At 42.1% G+C, this 20,746-nt stretch overlaps 1 protein-coding gene across 3 annotated transcripts; it reads right to left on the minus strand.

The window, feature by feature from the left end:
- Window positions 1–10,894: 10,894 nt before the first annotated feature.
- On the minus strand, window positions 10,895–20,727 carry prpf4 (pre-mRNA splicing tri-snRNP complex factor PRPF4). 3 transcript variants are annotated; one of them, XM_005750567.2, is made up of 16 exons: window positions 20,663–20,727; window positions 20,442–20,543; window positions 18,700–18,886; window positions 18,312–18,498; window positions 18,068–18,155; window positions 17,908–17,987; window positions 13,628–13,721; window positions 13,409–13,503; window positions 13,234–13,292; window positions 12,654–12,777; window positions 12,478–12,567; window positions 12,143–12,265; window positions 11,616–11,723; window positions 11,340–11,458; window positions 11,151–11,257; window positions 10,895–11,073 (listed from the first exon to the last, which is right to left on the minus strand). In XM_005750567.2, the coding sequence occupies exons 3-16, from the start codon at window positions 18,869–18,871 to the stop codon at window positions 10,987–10,989; spliced, it is 1,533 nt and encodes a 510-aa protein (XP_005750624.1). In that variant the 5' UTR covers window positions 18,872–18,886; window positions 20,442–20,543; window positions 20,663–20,727; the 3' UTR covers window positions 10,895–10,986. The 3 variants fall into 3 exon arrangements, with proteins under 3 accessions (XP_005750624.1, XP_005750623.1, XP_005750625.1); XM_005750566.2 differs by lacking the exon at window positions 20,442–20,543 and having other exon boundaries at window positions 20,663–20,720; XM_005750568.2 differs by lacking the exons at window positions 20,442–20,543; window positions 20,663–20,727 and adding an exon at window positions 20,603–20,635.
- Between the last annotated feature and the right edge of the window lie 19 nt (window positions 20,728–20,746).

The following is a 20,746-nucleotide window of genomic DNA, read 5'->3' on the forward strand; positions in this document are numbered from 1 at the left end:
CTCACATTTACAAAACAGGCTTGTAATTTTTGGTTTAATGCCTTTAGGTCAAGTTATTATTTCACGTCACGTCACTACTGGCTGACCTTTCAATTTCAGATTAAAATTAATTAGTTACTCATTGAGAAAAATTGTGTAACTTTTTAAAGAATTGTTTACCATAACATTGTAATAGTTAGTAGTTGCACTTGCAAGAATTTGGAGGAAATGAGGTATCTTGACATGTCATTTAAATAAACATGGAACATTTCAAGGTCTTGACTCTGAGTCTGACTCTAAGTCTTATATTTCAAGTTTATATTAAAGCTGGTACGATGATGGTCAACAGAGAGGAGGCCTGGATGCCACATTATTGTAGAGATGGATAGACTGAGATACAGTTGGTCTTCAAGCTAGTCCTCTGAACCAACTCTTCCTGTTCTGCTTTGTCTCAATATTGTCTTACTGTTGTCAATACAGACTACTGCTGTGACGGTCTGAATTAAGTTAGTCAGTCAGTTATGAGTAGATCTCTATACTGTAAACTATTTACCTGGCTGCATTCATATTGACCTGTCGTCAAACAGGGCCTGGTGTTATATTGTGTGAGATTTTTTTCTTTTAAATATAGCTACAACGTTGTCATCCCTATTTCTTTCAATTTTGTGTCCAAGGAATTAGAAGACATGAGTCACCCATCATTTCTGGTAATTTTAAAAAAGTGGTCTTGAGCAACAGTTCTCCAGGTTTGCTGGAAGAATGACCTCCATCCACCCCCATTCGTTTTCAACTCTGTCCTTATACCTGACCATTTTCAGGGATGTATTTATTTATTTATTTTGCTTGTTGAACAACTTGTGAATGAGCACATTTCTTCAGCTTCTAGTATAACTAGTGGTACCAAGATAACCAGGTCATTGTTAACTGGAGAACATTTGTAGTATAATGCAAGTCTTTGTTGTGGTACTGTTGGTTCATGTCTGTTATTGTCAGTAGTTATGACAATAGTAGTAATACCTAATGTTTCTGTTTGTGCCACCCTTTATCTTGTTTCCATGTTTATTGCTTTGTCCTGCAACAGTGTCACCAGACTTCACATTTCAAATGTTTTGCAAGAAACATTAATTCACAGATATTCTCATGGAAAATGTAGAAAAATACAAACATGACAAATGACAAGAATACAAACAAGGAAATTGCCAAGCAAGGAGAAAAAATACATAAGGACAGCAGTGTGATTTGAAGGGTACTTTATAGGCATGTAGCAGACCCCATTATAACCAACCCAGGAAAAGGAAAGTGAGGAAAAGACATTTTATTTCTTCCCTAATTCCCAATTATAAAGTGATAAGAGCTCAGGGGTGGGGGGCAACAGTGATCCAGTTTCATCTGCTTTGATATCTGTCTATGCTGTCCTCAGCATCAAAGGAGACCCAGCAGCAGTAGCAGAAGAAAAAAGAACAGACCTCTGTTTTTTGAGAATGAACAAAGATCTTGCTGTGACAAATAAGACAAGAATGTGACTAGCTATTACGGCACCATTGACAGGTCCAGGAAAAGGTAGTTGGAGAGAGGGCCACAATAGGACAGCCTCAGCATGACACAAAGACATGAACTGCAGAGCAAGTCACTCTACACTGGTTTTCATCCTGTAATTTGGAGTCTTAAAGGGAACGAGCCTTACCACATTAAAGTGTTTCAAAGTAGTTTTCAAGGCTTATTAGTGTCATGAAATAACTTCCCTTAAACCACATCTAATATTTAGTAAAGCATTAAAATATTGTTTCACTTGGCCATCTCTCTCTCTCTCTCTCTCTCTCTCTCTACATATATGTAGAGAGAGAGAGAGAGAGAATGAAAAGCTTCAGAAACTATAGATCAGTAATGCTTTTGTCTCTGCTGGTCTAAAAATAAGGCTCTGCTGGAAGCTTTGTTACTCACCTACACATGTTATCAGCATTTAGAGAGGCTGGGACCATCCTGGGATACACAACAATACCACACTTGAACTCCAGCAGATAGCTTAAGATTTAGTTACACACAGAAACAGCAGAAACCTCCGATTGAAATTCTATTTCTGTTGGATGACGAACATCTGTCACTAAGCAGTTTTATGCTCAGCCAGATCAAGGCCAAATCAGGACAGGTGCTGAATAATTTCTTCTTTCATTCATATTGCCTCTGTTACACATGATAAGAATGCACCATATACACTCACACTCATCTCACCAGTCATTCAAATGGTACTGACCCAATACATTTAGTCATGTAGACATGGTGTGTGTGTGTGTGTGTGTGTGTGTGTGTGTGTGTGTGTGTGTGTGTGTGTGTGTGTGTGTGTGTGTGTGTACGTGACAGAGAGAGAGAGACTCTGGTCAGGCAGGAGTGGGGAAAACAATGGAGGTAGAGTGAGTCTGTGGAGAAGGAGCGAGAGCGTTAGTCTAAGGATCATTAAGCAGTTGGGCTGAAATGGATTACCATGAATTTGTACACCCTTAATATCTGCATATCTTCTACAGAGAAAATAATGCAGTTTTACAGTTTGATAAGAGGGGCACCTGAAATTCACCAATATATTTAATTTGTTTTATATACTGGGATATTTATAACTGAGCTATTTGTATATATTTTTGTTACATTTTGTAACTTTTTAATATACTGTATTATTTCATTTAGTTTATTTAGTTATTGTTCTTACTGTCTTGGAGCAACTGTGACCACATAACTTCCTCGGAGATAAATAAAGTTTTCTGATTCTGATTTCATTTTCATAAACTGTATTCGTTATCTTAGAGGGGAACAGAAATGGAAGATACTTGCAGGGGGAAGCAGACGTTGACCGGGAGGAGCTGAGGTGTGGGCAGGCAGGTGAGGGTTTGGTGAAGAGCGTCTTCCAGAGCTGTATCAGGAGTGTGAGTGGTGAACAGGAAATCCAACAGGCTGAACAGGTAGATCTTTGAAAGCTTTGCCACTAGTGATGGGATTTCCGGTTCTTTTTAGAGAACCGGCTCCTCAGGTTGTTTTGTTGCTTTAATTAATTTATTATTAACAATAATATAAAATTATGCACAAAAGGAATTACTAATGTAAAAAAAAGTGGTTTTATTTATATATGTTTATATATAAATATATGCGGTGGCCCCTAGAGACAAAACACGTACAAACTCCAAAACACATTTCTAGTTTTAACTGAACTTCCAAAACAGAGCTACCTAGATCACTTAAATTACACAATTGAAAGCATGTGTGTATTGTTTGTTATTTATACACAGGCACTAATATATATTCAAATAATCTAAAAAAAATGTTCAGTTACCTGTTACTACCACACACCAAATCCGGTCGTTGCTAATTGCTGGCTTGTGTAGCCACTAGGCAGTGTTGGTCAAGTTACTTGAAAAAAGTAATCAGTAACTAATTACTGACTACTTCCCCAAAAGAGTAATCCCGTTACTTTACTGATTACTTATTTTCAAAAGTAATTAATTACTTAGTTACTTTTTAAAAACACGATTTACAACCTGAAGAGGTGATAAAGCGATAGATCTTCAGCCCAATTCTACTTTTTCTGCATAATCCATCATACAAAATGTAATCAAATGGAAAAGTCTCTTTTTAAAACTTGTTTTATTAGTTTTAACCTTTTAACTTTATGCATCAATCAAAAATTTAATTATACGCACCATTCTCTGATTTGAATAAATTAGTTTAACATATAAACCTATTTTCTGCACATTCCAGCACATAAAATAAAATATTTTTTGTGTTTACACTCAGTCTTTCAAATAGATGCAAGTAAAACACAGCAGAAAATAAATAAAGTCAAAGACTAGCGGTCCTTTTGCTCTATTTTCACCTGTAAAGCAGGAGTGGGGTAGGCGGAGGTTTACCCTGGTGCAGGTGTGCCGCGGTCAGTTGAAGAATCCGCGAGTTTCTCTGTGAATTTCCCATTACGTCGTAGCACACTCGGTGCTTGCTCGGAAGTTTAGGGGTTTTTTCGGTGTAAAAATAAGTTTTCTTCCCACGCACAACGGACACTAATGTTTTTGTCACTTTTTATGGAATCAAACTCAAAGTAAGGTCAGTACTTCCACGTTTTAAACGCTGCACTCTCATACTTTCTCCCGCACTCGATATATGATCCACTGTTGATCTGCACACAGCTGTTGTCACTAACGGCGCACTCGCTTACGTCACTGTCATGAGACACTCTCGCAAAAAAATCATGGTTTTAGTAACGCAGTAACGCAGCGTTCCTACGGGAAAGTAACGGTAATCTAATTACCGTTTTTGCAATAGTAATCCCTTACTTTACTCGTTACTTGAGAAAAGTCATCAGATTACAGTAACGCGTTACTGCCCATCTCTGCCTCTAGGTAACAAAAGCTCAACACTGCCCCTAGCATCCTGGAGCACTTCTGTTGTCTTTTGTACATGTTTTGGAGTTTTTACGTGTTTTTATGTGTTTTTACTTGTTTTGGAGTTTGTACGTGCTTCAGGGTTCGTAGGTGATTTGAAGTTTGTATGTGCTTTGTCTGTAGGGGCCACCGTAAATATACTTTTATTTATTCACTCCACATAAAATGTAATAAATAAATCATATAATACAAAAATCAACTATTCACATTTCAACTTTTAACTATTTAAATTTTCAGCTTTTTCCTTTTACAAATTTAAAGTGAAACAACACAAAACACTGCAAACCACAACACAATTAAATATAAATTATAATATGAAAACAAAAAGAACATGCATATTCTCTGTCATATGGACCTGCATGAATAAAATTTCTGAATCCTTTATCATCTGCAACTGAAAATAGTTGTGGATGATTACTATACCTTTCTAATGTGACGTTGTCCCTGGCTCTGTTTCTCTCTCTTTCCCTCCTGCTCTGTTCCTGTGCTACCGTGAGTGTAACTACAGCCCCTCCCCCCTCTTCCTAGCGTAAAGCACAAGGCTCGCATAGTGAGTGAAGTGGAAAAAAGGTGTTAGAGAGAGAGGGTGAGAGAAGGAAAAAAACAAAAACACGGCTCGCGATAAGGAGCCGGCTCGCGTCGTTCACGTCAAAGACCCGGCTCTAAGAGCCATTTCGTTCGCGACCGACACATCACTATTTGCCACAGGAACAGGGCCAGGGCTGGACATGAAAAGAACATTAGTTACCACACCTTGTTTTTTCAAAAAGGTTAATGGATTAAAGGTAAGGCAGAATTACCCAATTGGAGACAATGTTGGGGCAATGTAATGTGCTCCTTCACCATACCAGACCCTAAATATGTATCCTGTTTGGTGGAAGAACGACCAAAGTCGACAACGGCCAAAGGGGAAAACCCCAGAGCAACCTACAAGGAAAAAAATTGCCATTGGGCCACTTGCCCTAAACTCTAACATCCTGCAGTTCAAAGCCAGTATAATATTGTTGAAGAGGGGATTTAAATGACTTTGAACCTAGGATGGCTTGTTGGTGCTGGATGGGGTGGTCAGAGTATTTTAGAAGCAGTTGATCTGCTGGGATTTTCCTACACAAGGGAGCCCATCTCTAAGATTTACAGAGAATAATCTGAAAAAGAAAATATCCAATGAGTGACCGTTCTCTGGGTGAAAAAAATCACTTGTTGATGCCAGAGGTCATAGCAGAATAGCCTGACTGCTTTGATCTGAAAGGAAAACAGTAGCATATCTGTGGTATAAACGACCCAAGGCATACAGCATTCTAGGCACATGAACATTTTATTTACATTGTTACATGTATGCTTGTGCAGTTCTAGTTGTCTCGCTCCAGTGCAGTACACATCTCTGTTGCCAGGTCCCGACATCCTAGGCATACAGGGGAGGCATGTTTAGATAATGAGAACAGCTGTGTGGGTCAGCCTCCTCTGACATCATACTCTGAACCCACCACTTGCCTGCAGCTGAGCCACCAACCACAACCTGTCACAATCACCTTACAACCAACATATGTGAAAGAGTATCTCTAAACTCACAACACACTGAGCTTTAAAGCAGATGGGCTACAGCAGAGAAGACCACACTGGGTGCAGGTAATGGTGTGGGAGTTATTTTCCTGGCACACTTTGGACTCCTTTGTACCAAATGAATGTCATTTATTACTAATACTCCTTAGTGGAGGTGCAGAAACATAACTTTAATAATTATAGTGGCACTCTACAAGCTCATTTAGGACACTGATGTCTCATACCCACATAAGATTTTTATAACATTACAGATAGGCTACACTGGATGGTGGAGACAGCTCCATGTATTTAAAAAAATATTGGTGCAATGCTCTTTTGATAGATGTCACTGTAGAGAGAGTTTAGAGGTGCATGGATGGGAAAATGGGTGTGGGAGAGTAGGGACCTCAACCTATCGCTTGATTTCTTATCCACTACTTTAAATCTGTTCAATGATATCTACACACAATTTTGGGTGCCAGACTTTGTCCCCTTTGACAACTCGTTTTTAGCAAATCCAGAATAGTCCTTTACCACCATTTGCCTTGTGACAAATAAAAGATCAGTGGAAGCAGATTTAGAGGATGTGGATTGGGAAGTGCACTCCCAACACTCAAGCACCACACAGTCTCCCAACACCCTGCTCATTGTCTCTGTGGTTATTATCCGCTTGCTTCCACAACACTTCGCCCCCTCAACCGTTCTGTCCCGAGGAGACACAATGTTAAGCAGCTTTCTTCACAGCAGCGGTTTATTCAGGACATATGAATAAACACACTAAGTCCCTTTAAAATGTACAGATTAAAAAATGTGTTTATCAGTCTTCAGAATCATAAAGGCATCAGTTGACAAGCTGTCAAATTTTGTATTTACTAAATAATGTTTCACATTAATCCAAAAGTACCCTATGTCTGACTGATATAATGTTATCACTTTAGAATTAGCAAAGACAATATTTTCCCATGTCTAAAAAGGGCTTATAATCCACAAAATGCATTTTGTAGGTTGTTTTACAGAGCAAAATAACTAGTAATGACTCGTGCCGCTCGTGACTAATTAGCAGGGAAGGCAGGATTAAAGGTGTAATACCTCTTAAGAATCAATATTTAAATACACTAGGAAACACTACAGAGATATAGAAGAACACCTAGAACACTTCTTATAGATTAATTAAAAAAATATTTCCCAGACTGATGTTTCACCAGGACATTTAAATGTTTGCTAAGTGTCTGTAAACTAAGTTAGTAACTCAGAAGACTAGAATTTGTCTTCTAAGAAAATGTCTTGGAAACATTCTGGTTTATAGTAAGAACACAGTGTATTAGACAGCAAAAAGTCTAAGAAGCAAAAAGAGAAAGGCTAGAGCAGTAATCATTGTACCTTCTTTTCACAAATAATACATAATTGCCTTTCCAGAATGTAATGTGTTTATATGGTAGGCACACAGCTCCATTTGAAGATGACCTAAATGACTAGTGATTAAGTGTAATTTGCACATATTATTAATAGCAGGAGGTGACAGAGTGATGCTAGTAATCTGCTGGGTTTTGTAGAGCTCAAATTCAATTAGCTCTGTGATCAAATATCCAAAACAAGTATAATGACTTGTTTCAATGTGATGACCATTACATGAAAGATAGCGCAATGATCAAACTTTGAAGACTGATTTTTTTGTTCTTCAAATGTGACATTGTCCTTTCTTTAAAAAAAAAAATCTAAAGCTTTGCATGTATGTAAAATCTAACTCAAAGTGATATATATTTTAAAGCCAAAAAAACACCATTATAGAGTGAATAGTTTAACAATTTCAACAAAGCAAGCAAGAATTATGCAGGAAATTTTGTAAATTTGTGCATGTGGTGTCACTTTTACGGCAAATGTAATGGGACACACAACTCAACATGTTCATCTTTTGTCTCATCAGTCAGGTTCACCATGGTTACATGTTTTCACCATTTGTGGATAATACCTCTCTCACTGTGCCAAAAAGTTGATTCTCTTCATCTGCACGCAGCATTTTCAGTGGGAAAAATGTTTCATCCTCTGAGGGAATTATTCAGTCTCAACTAACTGCAGGTTTCTTGATCATTAATATGCAAACCTGCAAACCACTGATCAAAACCACTGATCAATGGCCATGAGTACCATTCACAGAGAGTTGGGGAATGGCTGCAATCACAGCATTGTAAGATGGTGACAGATGTACCCTTAGGCTCCCTCCTTGATTCAGAGATGATCTCTCCCTTTTCATATCCCATGTCCAGGATGTGTACATCCTCAACATTGAAAGAGTTTCTACTGACCTGTTGGTGTAAATGGAATGCAAAGTCGTGACCTAATGAGTTAGCTTTTCTGTGTTGTGCCATCCGCATCGACACAGGTTGTTTGGTTTCCCCAAAGTATAACTCATGACAATCCTCCTGGTACTTAACAAAACTACACTATATTACTCTGCCCAAGGAACGGGTCCCACAACCTGATTCTTGGGCTGGACCGATTTTTGGCGCTGAGTGTTTTGGGGTTTGAAAACCACAGAGAAGCGGTGTTTAGAAAAAATGTATCTCAACTGCTCCGATACTCCTGACACATAAGGGATCAGTAAGGGTTTTTGTTTAGGCAGCAGTTGTCCTTCTCTCCTGGATCAGCTGGAGCTTTCTTTAGGTGCCTTCCCAGCTTTTACAAATCCAGCTAGGATAACCACATTTACTCAGGGCCTTCTTGATGTGATGTTCTTCTCTTCCCTGGTCGCTGTGTCTGTGGGGATGGTGTTCGCTCTGTGTTGTCCTGATGACGCCCAGTTTGTGCTCCAGTGGATGATGAGAGTCAAACCTTAAATACAGATCCTTATGCGTTGATTTACGATACACAGCTTGCCAGCTGAACTACCTCCAGATCAACACTAGTAAAACCAAGGAGCTGGTGGTAGACTTCCGCAGGCACAAACATCCTCCACTGCAACCACTGAACATCCAAGGTATGGACATTGAGGCTGTGGACAGCTACAGGTACCTTGGTGTTCATCTGAACAACAAACTGGACTGGACTCATAATTCAGAAGCCCTCTACAGGAAAGGGTAGAGCAGGCTGTAGCTGCTGCGGGGACTCAGGTCGTTTGGAGTGGAGGGCCCACTCCTGAAGACCTTCTATGACTCTGTGGTGGCCACAGCCATCTTTTACGGTGTGGTCTGCTGGGGCGGCAGCATCTCTGCTGGGGACAGGAAGAGACTGAACAGGCTGATCAGAAGGGCCAGCTCTGTTCTAGGATGCTCTCTGGACCCAGTGGAGGTGGTGAGTGACAGCTGGTGGCTAAGCTGTCATCACTATTGGACAACATCTCCCACCCCATGCAGGAGACTCTGACAGCACTGAGCAGCTCCTTCAGTGGGAGACTGCGGCACCCACGGTGTGGGACGGAGAGATTTCGCAGGTCTTTCCTCCCCACTGCTGTCAGACTCCACAACAAAGACTTTAACTGATCAAACACACACATCCACTGTATATAGTATTTTATTTAATTTTATTCCATTCTGTACAGTTGTGTACTGTATTTATTCTTATTGTATTCAAATTTTTGCCTCATAACTTTTGCACTGTCCACTTCCTGCTGTGACAAAACAAATTTCCCACGTGTGGGACTAATAAAGGTTATCTTATCTTATCTTACAACAGCTAATGAAGAAGCTAAGCTAAGCTAAAGCCAGATAAGCCACAAAATAAATCAGATGAATGATAACATAATGCCCAAGCACTGGGTTTTTACTCTTTAAATTCCTTCACCTAATCCGTAAACCTATCCAAGGGCATCCTTCTAAGCGCACGTCTCTGCCTTACTCCAGCTACTGTTAGCAATCCAGCTACCAGCTTTTTGTGTACCTGAAGACTCTTTGAAAGTCGAAACGTTGCTTTGTTTTTTTGTTTTTGCTGGCACGCCTTCTTTTGTTGATGATAATATTGGATTTTTTTCCTTTCCTGTTTTTTGGAAAGTGTTTTTAATTTTTTTTGAGTAACATAATTTATTTTGGAAAAAATACAAATAAGAAAAAAATACAACTAACGATTTAAGATAAGATTTAACGTATGACTCGTGGTATACACTGGAGTCTCAGGTGGGTCCTCAGACACCTATTGGGAAAGGCCTGCTAATGGTGTGACTTCCACAAAGCGTTTATCTGGTGCCTTACTTCTGTCCATTAATGTAGCAGCTATCTGCACTACCTGTGGTGCACACGACACATAAAGGCATTACTGTGGCTTCACAAAACTGTTCATACAGTGAATGAAGAATAATCACATTGTCTACAGTAGGCCAGTTTCCTCACAGTAACCACCAACAGCAGCTCCCCGTGGCTGTGTATCTGCATCCACAGCCACGCACTGACGGCATAAAAACGTTTAATTAGCAAACGTAACACAGGTGTGCCAATCGCCTCACCTGTCTGCTTCCTTAATCACTGTCTCACTGCTCCACCTGAACCTGAAGCCACGCCCACACTGAAATATAAACTGTCTTGTTGAAATGTCTTTGTAGGTAACAGAAACTATTTTTCTGGCACAGCACAAATAATCTGTGGCATCTTCGTGTGACCCCTGATGGTTTTGTGAATGCCTGAGGCAGTGCCGGCATTTTAATGTCAATAGTTTTGTGTAATTTTGTTGTTAGTTAGAATTTGCAAAACAAGTTTATCTTTTTTAAAATTTGGATTTCAAGTTATTAAAATGATTTGTTAAAATGTTTATAAGTTTTACAGCAAAACTTTACTTACTAAGATTTTATATTTTTTGAGTGACTTTAGGTCCTAAAAAAGTATGTCAAAATGTAAATCAAATAAGTAAAATCAGTCACAGGTGAAATAAAACACCAAACAGGACAAACCAACTTTAAAAGTGAAATATAAAAGCGCTCGAGGCTCATGAAAAAGAATCAGCTTCAAACTTTTGAAAATTAATTTTTTTCTTTTTATTCCAAAAAGTGAAAACAAAATATTTTACTGAAAAACAAAAACAGTAGATCAGTGTCTGGATGACATAACTCATGATGTCACTAATGACATCACTCAGACAGCCACAGTTTGAAGGTCCGATCGTAGGAACAGGTGGCGATGAGTTTCCCATCAGGTGACACGTCGACGCCCATCACCTGAAAACACAAACAGGTCAGAGATCGCCAGCAATTAGGAGCGCCCGAATGGACCAATCAGAGCACAGCGCTCATACCTTCCCCTCATGCCCAGCAAGTGTCTTCAGCGGCATCCAACCCGGATGACTCCAGACCTTCGCTGTGTTGTCGTATGCACCCGTCAACAGGAAGTGCCCGTCTGTAGCTGCAAACACAGGAAGTACGGTCACATTAACAGGAAGCAAGGTCAGTAATATTTAGTTTTGTTGAACAATAACGTTTTTTACGTTGAAAGCGGACGGCAGACAGCAGGTTCTGGTGGGCGGGGACTGTGTAAAGGCACTTCCTGTTTCTCAGCTCCCAGACCTTACAGGTGTTGTCTCCACTTCCTGTTGCCAGGTGATACCTGAGTGGAGAAACATTATTGAAGCTGTTAATTCTGATCAAACCGTGAAATTTATCATTTTAACATGTTTACAACAAAAACAATCTCTTCACTTCCTGCAGAATCCCGATTATTGATTCGGCTGTGTGTTTTGTGTGATGCTTTGTGATTGGCTGACCCGTTGGGGGAAAAGTGCAGGCTGTAGATCTCCTTCAGGTGACCCTCAAGGAACACCACGCAGCGTCCCGTCCGGAGGTCCCACACCCTGCCAAACGCATCCAGGCCACTGATTGGACCACAGACAGAGAGAGCTGATTTGTTAGTTACAGAGATGTGCTGAGACGTGCTAGAGCAGGGGTGTCAAACTCAAATACACAGTGGGCCAAAATTCAAAACTGGAACAAAGTCACGGGCTAACGTTAATATTTATTGAAATATATTTATTGAAATATATTTATTCCTCCAGATATAAGAATGAATCTTTTCTTATGGACTCAAACACGTTTTGCTGAAAAACTGAATATGGAACAAGCAAAGCTTAATACTAAACAATATATATATTAGCTGTATAACACCAGTAGGCCAGCTCTGATAGTAATTTGGTATGGCTTCGCGGGCCAAATGTAAGTAGGCTGCGGGCCAAATTTGGCCCGCGGGCCAGAGTTTGACACCTATGTGCTAGAGGATGTTGTAGCGTTTGTTTACCCTGTAGCAGCCAGAGAACCGTCAGGGTGAAAGGTCAGGTCGTGGACACCTTTGCTGTGACCTTCCTGATGGAGGATTTCCTCCTGAACCTCCAGATCCCAGAGACGCCACGAGTAATCGTAGCTGCAGTCCACACGGACAGGAAGTACGTCACACACAGAAAAAAATATTTCTGTGTTAAACTCAGAGTAAAACTTTCGAAGTAAAATGGAAATTTTTTTAAGGAGAGAAAGTAGGTGGTGCTTAGTGTTTGAGCATGCTCTGTCTCTACACGTTACACAGGTATTTTGACTCATTACAGTAAGAATGAATATTCAGAGTCATTTCTACTTTACCAGGTTGTACCCAGGAACCGTCCTGACGGATGCCACGACACCCGAGAAACTCGCTCGCTGTGGCCTTCAATGTCTGCCACTGGCTCATCACTACAGCAACCAGAGACGCAAAGCCATTAATTACTGATAGGATATGAATCAGACCCCACCCCCAGTTACCTGCCCCTTGCCATCACCTTTCCAGGTTCCACAGCTTCACTGTGCCGTCAGCAGCACACGAGGCCAAGCTGACATCTGATTGGTTAAGAGAAACTCCGGCCTGGGGGCGGAAGACGACGGCACCCACATTGGTGTTGTGACCTTCAGCCAATCAAAGAGCAGGACAGAAAAGGGCGGAGCCTCAGACAAATGATTCACAAGTGATCAAAGTATTGATCAGTTATCATTTAAACCCCCTGGGGTCCAGCATTTTTGACTACTTTTTGATTTCACATTTAAAAACTGTTTACCTTCTCTTGTTTGGTATCATTCTTTTCAGCACAACCTCACATGTTTAACAGTTATTTTTTCATTTGACATACTGTATTAACACAATCGTCTCATTGTTTTGACATGCAAAACAAAACAATCGACTACACTACACAAGATACACACAACTATTTTATCGATCAATTACAAGCCCCCTTGTAATCATCATATAATGTTTGACATTTCTGTGGCAATAAATCTGAAACCTCTAATTTATCTCACTAACAACTAATCAACAAGCAATTCCAATGTAACCAACAACAAAAACAAACATTAAGCACTGCCCACCTCTGAGTGTCCGAATCAGGTTGCAGTCAGGGACGGACCACAGCTTACACAGACCGCTCCTGGAGGTGTTAGCACGTTAGCATTAGCTTCAATACAGCAGTTAAATAAGCTAACATTTACTCATGCTAATGCTAACTGTTTGCATTTTATGCTAGTAGTGGGCGGTGCTTGTTACCAGGAGGCCGTAGCCAGCATTTTGGAGTCGGGGCTGAAGTGGCAGAAGCTAATTGGTCGATCGTCCCCAATCTGACTGCAGAAGTTGTTCAGATTCTGAAGAAGCGGAAGAGGGGGTGGTTAGTGCTGCTCATGCTCACTGAGAACGAGGACATTCGCTGTGACACTCAGAGTGTTGTTTTTGGTGTGCTGCTATCTGCAGTTAATAAAATTGACTCACCCTCAGGCTCTTGTGCAGCTCTTGTTGTCGGATTGTTTTGGTTGCCTCGGTAACTTCCTTCTGAGTGCGTGCAGCCTCCAGGCGCCTCATTGCTCTGATGGACCAATCACAGAGATAAGGAGCTATAGCCAATGAGAATCAACCAACTGACATGATATTTTTATCATTTCTTCTTGACAGATCCTGGCGGCTCATTTACCAAGTCTCAAATACTTTAAGATGGCAGTGTGCGATTGTATGTATGGAAAGTCTAAGGAGTCAAACGCGTTTCTGTACAAGTGAAGACTCTGTTATCGTCCACAATAATACGGTATGAATTCCCGCAACAGGGATATTATTGCCATAGCAACACTGTGTTTAAAACTAGGGGTGCCCAGCTATGTCTGACAGCCAGAGCCGTGTGCCCACCTCCAAGGATGAGTTAGTAAATAGGAAGTTGTCTTGAATCATGCTCAATTATCCAGGTAAGTAAATCCCCCAAAAATTATTCTGTTCATCTGGACGTAGTGTTTGCAGTGGGAGAAACGTTTAGTCACTCATCCAATGATTTCTTCAGTTCAGCTGAGTGCAGGTTTCCCCAACCATATAAGCAGTACATTTGCACAATGACTGAAACTAGCCCACTGAATGAACAGCGGGCTGTGAGGTCAGTTTCAGCAAAAGGGCTGAACTTTGCTGTGACACCAAGACGAAATCCCACAAGTGGAACTGATCACAGCCACAGAAACAGCCATTCAAAACTACAACATTGCAACTGCGGACGAACGTTTCCATCCCATATCAGCATGGAGGACAGGAAGGCAGTCACATCACTTAGTAATGACAACAACATTGTCATCCTTCCAGCAGACAAGGGTGGGTCCACAGTTTTGCTAAACCATAAAGACTATGATGAGAACATTTTGTCACTACTCAGTAACAAAAATAGGAGGGTGAGAGATTGTCTGAAGCTGTTAGACCAAGACAATGCTATTGACCGGACCTCATACCACAGGCTATACCCAGGGGAATCTACACCAAGTCTGTATGGTTTACCTAAGATACATAAACAGAGTGTACCTTTAAGATCAATTGTCTGTATGATCAACTCGGTCACCTATAACATCTCAAAGTTTCTGGCTTTGATCCTCAACCTGTTGGTAAGCAGCTCTGAACACCACATCCAGAACTGGATGTGTCTTAATTCCACCTATTTCACATACAAGGGTCAGTATTACAGGCAGAAACATGGGTGTACCATGGTTTCCCCAGTTTCACCCATTGTGGACAACTTGTAGATGGAAGAAGTGGAAAAGAGGCCTCTGTTATCCTATCCTGGAACACCACCAAGTCATTGGTTCAGGTACTCTGTGGACTAATACATCAAATTCACCAGGGAGGATATAAAAAGTGGCAGGTTAGCCTTCTTAGACTGCGAGTTTTCCATCAGTAATGAGGGACATTTTGGAGCTGATGTGTACTGTAAACCAACGCATAAGGATCTGTATTTAAGGTTTAACTCTCATCATCCACTGGAGCACAAACTGGGTGTCATCAGGACAACACAGAGCGAACACCATCCCCACAGATACAGCGGCCAGGGAAGAGAAGAACATCATGTCAAGAAGGCCTTGAGTAAATGTGGTTAACCCAGCTGGACATTTGTCAAAGCTGGGAAAGCGCCTAAAGAAAGCTCCAGCTGATCAAGAAGAGGAAAACAACAACTGCTGTCTAAGTAAAAACCCTTAGTGATCCCATACTTGTCAGGAGTATCAGAACAGTTGAGATGCATTTTCTCAAAAGACTGCATCTCTCTGGCTTTTAAACCCCAAAACACGCTGCGCCAAAAATTGGTCCACCCCAAGGATCGGGTCCCCCGACACAAACAGAGTAATATAGTGTACGCTTGTTAAGTGCCAGGAGGATTGCAAGGATTTATACTTGGGGGAAACCAAACAACCTTGGGCAAAGCAGATGGCACAACACAGGAGACCTAACTCATCAGGCCAGGACTCCCCAGTCTATTCACACCTACAGGCCAGTGGACACTCTTCAATGATAAGGATGTACACATCCTGGACTGGTTTGGGTGGGAAGTAAAGGAGGCCATTTATGTGAAAAGGGAAATCCATCTCTAAATCGAGGAGGGGGCCTAAGGGTACATCTTTCAGCTTCTTACAATGCTGTGATTGCAGCCATTCTGTAACTCTCTGTGAATGGTACTCATGGCCATTGATGAATGATCACTGATCATGACAATTTGCATTTTTATGATCAAGAAACTGACCTCACATTGTTTGTCAGTGGTTGTAGTTTCTGTCATTGTGCAAAGTTACTGTTTATAAGGTTGGGAAAACCTGCAGTGAGCTGAGACTGAAGAAGGTGAAAACAGCCAAAATCACATTATCGAGTATGATCAGGCTACGATGGAGGAGATATCAGCAATGATTCCACTGAATGTCGCTGGAAAACTGGTCATCTGCATGTCATGTGACAGAGCCAGTTGTCACTGATGTGGTCACAGTAGCTATTAAAAAGTTTGTAGCATCTTTACTGTCCAGTAAAAACTAAAAAGTGCCTATTGTGATTTGGCGCTATATAAAGAAAACTGCCCCTTTGAGGGCAGAGCCAGGACAAGCTGGACAGATTACATCTCTCAGCTGGTCTAGAAACACCTCGATGTTCCCCCAGATACGATAGTGGTCTGGGCTTCGGTCCCCTATCCCGTGACTGGATCCCGGATAAGCAGAAGAAAATGGATGGAACGAACTGAATCGACCTGCACACGACATCCTGACAGGAAATTTCTCTGACTCAGAGCGTATTCAGCAATTATTTGACAGTTTTACTTCAGATTTACAGGGGAAACCCAAGCTCGGTTACTCTGCTGCTTAGATTTATTCTTTTACCCGTGCATGTGGAAAGACTAAATATAATATTACCGATTGGTTATTGGTTGTTAGGGATGGGTATCGTTTAGGTTTTATCCGATACCGGTGCCAAATCGGTACTTTTGAAACTGTGCCGGTGCTCAAACGGTGCTCAAACCGGTGCTTAAAGAATGGAGAACACAAAATTGGTCCAAAAACCTCTCATGTTCAGCTGTTTTTTGTAAAAAGATAACAATGTTAGCCTTTTCTGCAGCTATGGGGCATATATGGTATCACTCTTGGCTGGAAGCAGTGCTTAAACAATGGAAAAAACACAAACTTTATCCAAAAACCTTTTATGTTTAGCTGTTTCCCTCTTTTTCTTTGGTCATTTTAGCCTTTTTGGCCAGGGTGAAGGGAGTATCTGCCATCAAACAAGAAAACAGCCGCATGTAACTACGACGCTGTTTGCTAGTTCACCTTACATGCATTAATGTAATAACGTGGTTAGCCTACTCAACGTAAATTAGCTACTCACGCAGAGAAGAACGGCTGCTGCTGCATCATCCTCATCATTTCTGCTACACTGGCAGGGCTAGGGGCCAGGACTCTCCTCTTCGTGTTTTTGGGTATGTTGCTAACTCCGGGTCCGATAACAGGCACCACACCCGCAGTAGATGTGCTTGGTGTGAGGTCTCGCAGCAAGCCATCAAATACGGCGCATTTTTCGGCTTTTAAAAAAAACGCTATGCGTCGCCAGGTGTTTCATCGGATTTGAGGTGTTGCCTCCTTTGACAGTATCACAGTATCAGCTTAAAGATTAGATTAGATTAGATTAGATAGAACTTTATTAATCCCTCGGGTGGGTTCCTCTGGGAAATTCGATCAAAGCACTTGTTGCAGGCTGCTGAGTTTGCATCTTTTGCTGTGAAGTACAGCCAGACTTTTGACCGCTTCGCCTTGGGCATTTTTAATCTGTAGCTCTGCTCTAAAAGAACGTACATACCTGGGCCCGCCTACTATCCTCGGAAACGTAAAATGATTGGCTAGAAGTGTATCACAGCTCAGGAAAAAAAAGCACCGAAATAAAGTACCGAAATGTGCGCTGCTTTTTGGTCTGGTTACTACCGTTTATGTCAGAACCGGTGCCATCATGGCACCGGACACCGGTACCCATCCCTATTGGTTGTCATGGTGATATGGCTGTTCATGAAACATAAAACACAGCATTCAGTGGTGAAGGTTAAGGTTGATGTTTACGTCTTCACCAGGCGGGTTTGAGACGGAGGGATTTTTAGCTCTTTTGTCCTTCTGTGATATAAGGACTCAGTGTGGTGCCCTGCCTAGTTACTGAGAGAGGAGTCTGGTAGAAGCGGTGCACTCAGTGGTTGTCTTTGCTCCTCCTCCTCTCACGCTTTGATAATGACTCACCGGGGAAGAGAATATCTGGCCAACCAGAGCCGAGCATCCTTTAGGGAAGCGGAGCCTTCGTGGTACCATGTCTGCTGGCACTGTGATTGGTCAGAGAGAAAATGTTTAGATCATGCAGCCAGGTGTTCTGAAGCCCCACCCACACTCCAGGTCAGCTGACCTCATCCTGCGACCTCTTCGCTCGCTCTTCGTCCTTCCTGGATTTCTTCAGAGCGTCCGGACCGACCACGGACAGCACACTGCGCAGCCTGAAGACACACACACACTTTTACTTCCTGTCTGCTTCCTCCCTGTCACACTGACCAAGTTTGACAGGTTTTTAAATTAAATTATTGGCCCAAAATATTCCTCAGATGACTGCTGAGAGTGTTCTACAGAAGATTACAGAAGTTATTTTGCTCCACCTTTCGCGGCGGTCAGCTGGTCCCTCTCCAAATAACGTGATTGGCTCCCCCAGTGCACGGAGGCCGGCTTTCACCTCAGCATCATCAGTGGACACAGTGATCTGTCGGGCTCGTCGCCGTCGCTCAAACTCAGCAAGCGCTTCCTGCTGCCGCTCACTGACCCGCTCCTCAATCTCCAGAGTCTCCCCTGCAAGGCATCAAGGAAAAACAGAGTCAACCAAATTCCTGCTATCAATTAATCACAGATCTGATTGAGCAGATATTATTGATCACATGATTGATCAGAGCCTTGACTGTCGGCACTGTGATCAGCAGAGGGTGGAGGTTCTTCTAATTTCTAATAATTTTTAAGAGACATTTTATCAGAGAAACTGAACAAACTGCTAACCTGATGAGATGTTGATGTTTCCCGCCTCAATTCCCGCCCTGACTGCATCACTTCCTGTTGCTGAGCTGCTCGCCACATTGGCGCTCAGACGCTCCCGCTCTTTCTCCTCCAGGCTTCCATAGAAAACTCTGCTCTTCTTCACGGCCGGAGCCACATCCTCCTCATCGGACATATTGACTTCTTTTTTCTGGAGAAACAACAAAAACACATGAGGAGGATAAAGGTGACATTTTTAATGACAAAAAGAAAAACTGCTCAGAAGAAAAACCTTATTGATCCATTGAGCAGCAGCAGAGTGGCTGAAACGCAAACAATCACCCTGATCAGTAATAAGTGATCAATCAGCAATGTCAATCAGACACAGCAGCAGATTCATACTATACTTGAACACCTTTATTTTTAACTTCCTGTTTGAGCTGCTGCAACTTCCTGCTCAGCTTCACTCGCTGCTGTCGGTCAGACAGAATGACATGCTCACAATGATCAGCTGATCAGCATCTGCTGACATGTTAATCTCACCGCAGAGCTCCACCTCACTGGCCTACAGGTGTGGGTCACAGACAGGTGCTGCACCTGAGGCATGGATTTCCTCTCATCCAGGTAACTTCAGGTTATGCTGGGTTTCTGTACTATTATGGTCAGAGACTTCCTCCTCGTGTAAATCACTGTGGTAACTGATGGGATTTACCCCAGGTTAGAGATCAACAGGTATGAAATCACGCCTACTGACCAATCACCATTCCTGGATGATCCCTCAGAGCTCTGCAGGGAGAGTTGCAGGGTGCGTTTCCCTGGTCGTCAGTAGTAAATACTCAGTTTTATTCCTGTTTAAGCATCAATATCTGAGCACAAAGCCCCTTTTCCATTAGTACGACTGGTTTTCCATAACAATCAAGTACCACCTGATCTGTGTGATCGTTGTTATAGCAACGCTGCTCAGTTTCCTGTGAAGTAATTAATATCCAACACGAATGCTACAACAAAGGTGGACGTGGAGGCGACGATATACCTGCTGCTCGGTCTGTGGCTTTTCGTTAGACTCAGGGAACAGGACATTATTTTTTGTAGCCATTTCCTTTTGTTGCCTGTTTTCAAAAATGACATTTTAGATTTTCGTGAACAAGACGCTCTAATGACTCATTGAGTGACGCCACTGACCAGCCAATCAGTGGCATGCAGTCTGACGATGTCACATTTAAGTACCTGCTTGGAACCCCAGCCCGGCAGATATTAAAAAAAGTACCTGGTACTTTTTTTAATAAGTACCTGCATTAAGTTACTGCATTAAGAACAAATTTACATAAACTCTCTAAACATTAAGAACTCTGAGCTGTTCAGTAAGTTTAAGCTTGTGAATATTCATCCAGTTGTAATACACTGTGTACCACCGTTGCGCCTCGTTTCAACGTTTAAGGCGTCTTCAGTAAATCCAGCAGACTTTGACCTCCATCAGTACATCTGAGTCTTTGTTCTGCTTTAAAACTCCACCCTGGTTTTTCACAGGCTTTGGCACAACAACGGCCTTCGCAGAATCAGGCTGAGAACATGCTGTGCTGAATTCAAATTGGTGATTAGTTTGAAGACCGCGGACATATTTACAGGCGCCGCTCTAGGTGACCTTTGACTCCGTCCCCGTGTTAGGGTCAATGATAACGAAAACAGAACTTCGTAGTTCAGACCTCTAAGCGTCCTCCTGCAGCTCTGCACCGATCAGTAATCGGTAACTCCTCACCGTTTCTCACCTGTGTGTTTCAGGTAAAGCTTCGCGCTCACCGGAGTCAGTGGACAGCGCGAACCCAGAGCCTCTTCAAGGGCTGAGTGTCTGTAACGTGCCGGAGCACGCGCTAACGGATGAGGGGGTAGAGCAGAGTATGGCTGATTTACACTTTGACGTCTCTCTCACCTGTGCAGTTGAACACAGCGGCTCAGAATGCCGTTAAACCGTTCAATGAGAGAAACTTACCGGAGGAGACGAAGGACACGCCGACGCGGAGCACCGTGACCCGGAAGTTCTTCCCTGAAGTGCCACCGGGTCAGAGGTTGCACA

This window comes from Pundamilia nyererei, unplaced genomic scaffold (assembly GCF_000239375.1).
Source record: "Pundamilia nyererei isolate P.nyererei 1_Seehausen unplaced genomic scaffold, PunNye1.0 scaffold00278, whole genome shotgun sequence".
Taxonomy (NCBI): Eukaryota; Metazoa; Chordata; class Actinopteri; order Cichliformes; family Cichlidae; genus Pundamilia; species Pundamilia nyererei.

What these genes read in the sequence shown, in the direction of transcription:
- prpf4 (XM_005750567.2), bottom strand. Translation starts at nt 18,871, where the DNA reads ATGTCCGATGAGGAGGATGTGGCTCCGGCCGTGAAGAAGAGCAGAGTT. An exon ending in CGAAGAGGTCGCAGGATGAG is followed by an intron (nt 17,988 to 18,067) that starts GTCAGCTGACCT and finishes GACCAATCACAG; the next exon opens with TGCCAGCAGACATGGTACCA. An exon ending in GCCAGATATTCTCTTCCCCG is followed by an intron (nt 13,722 to 17,907) that starts GTGAGTCATTAT and finishes TTGGTCCATCAG; the next exon opens with AGCAATGAGGCGCCTGGAGG.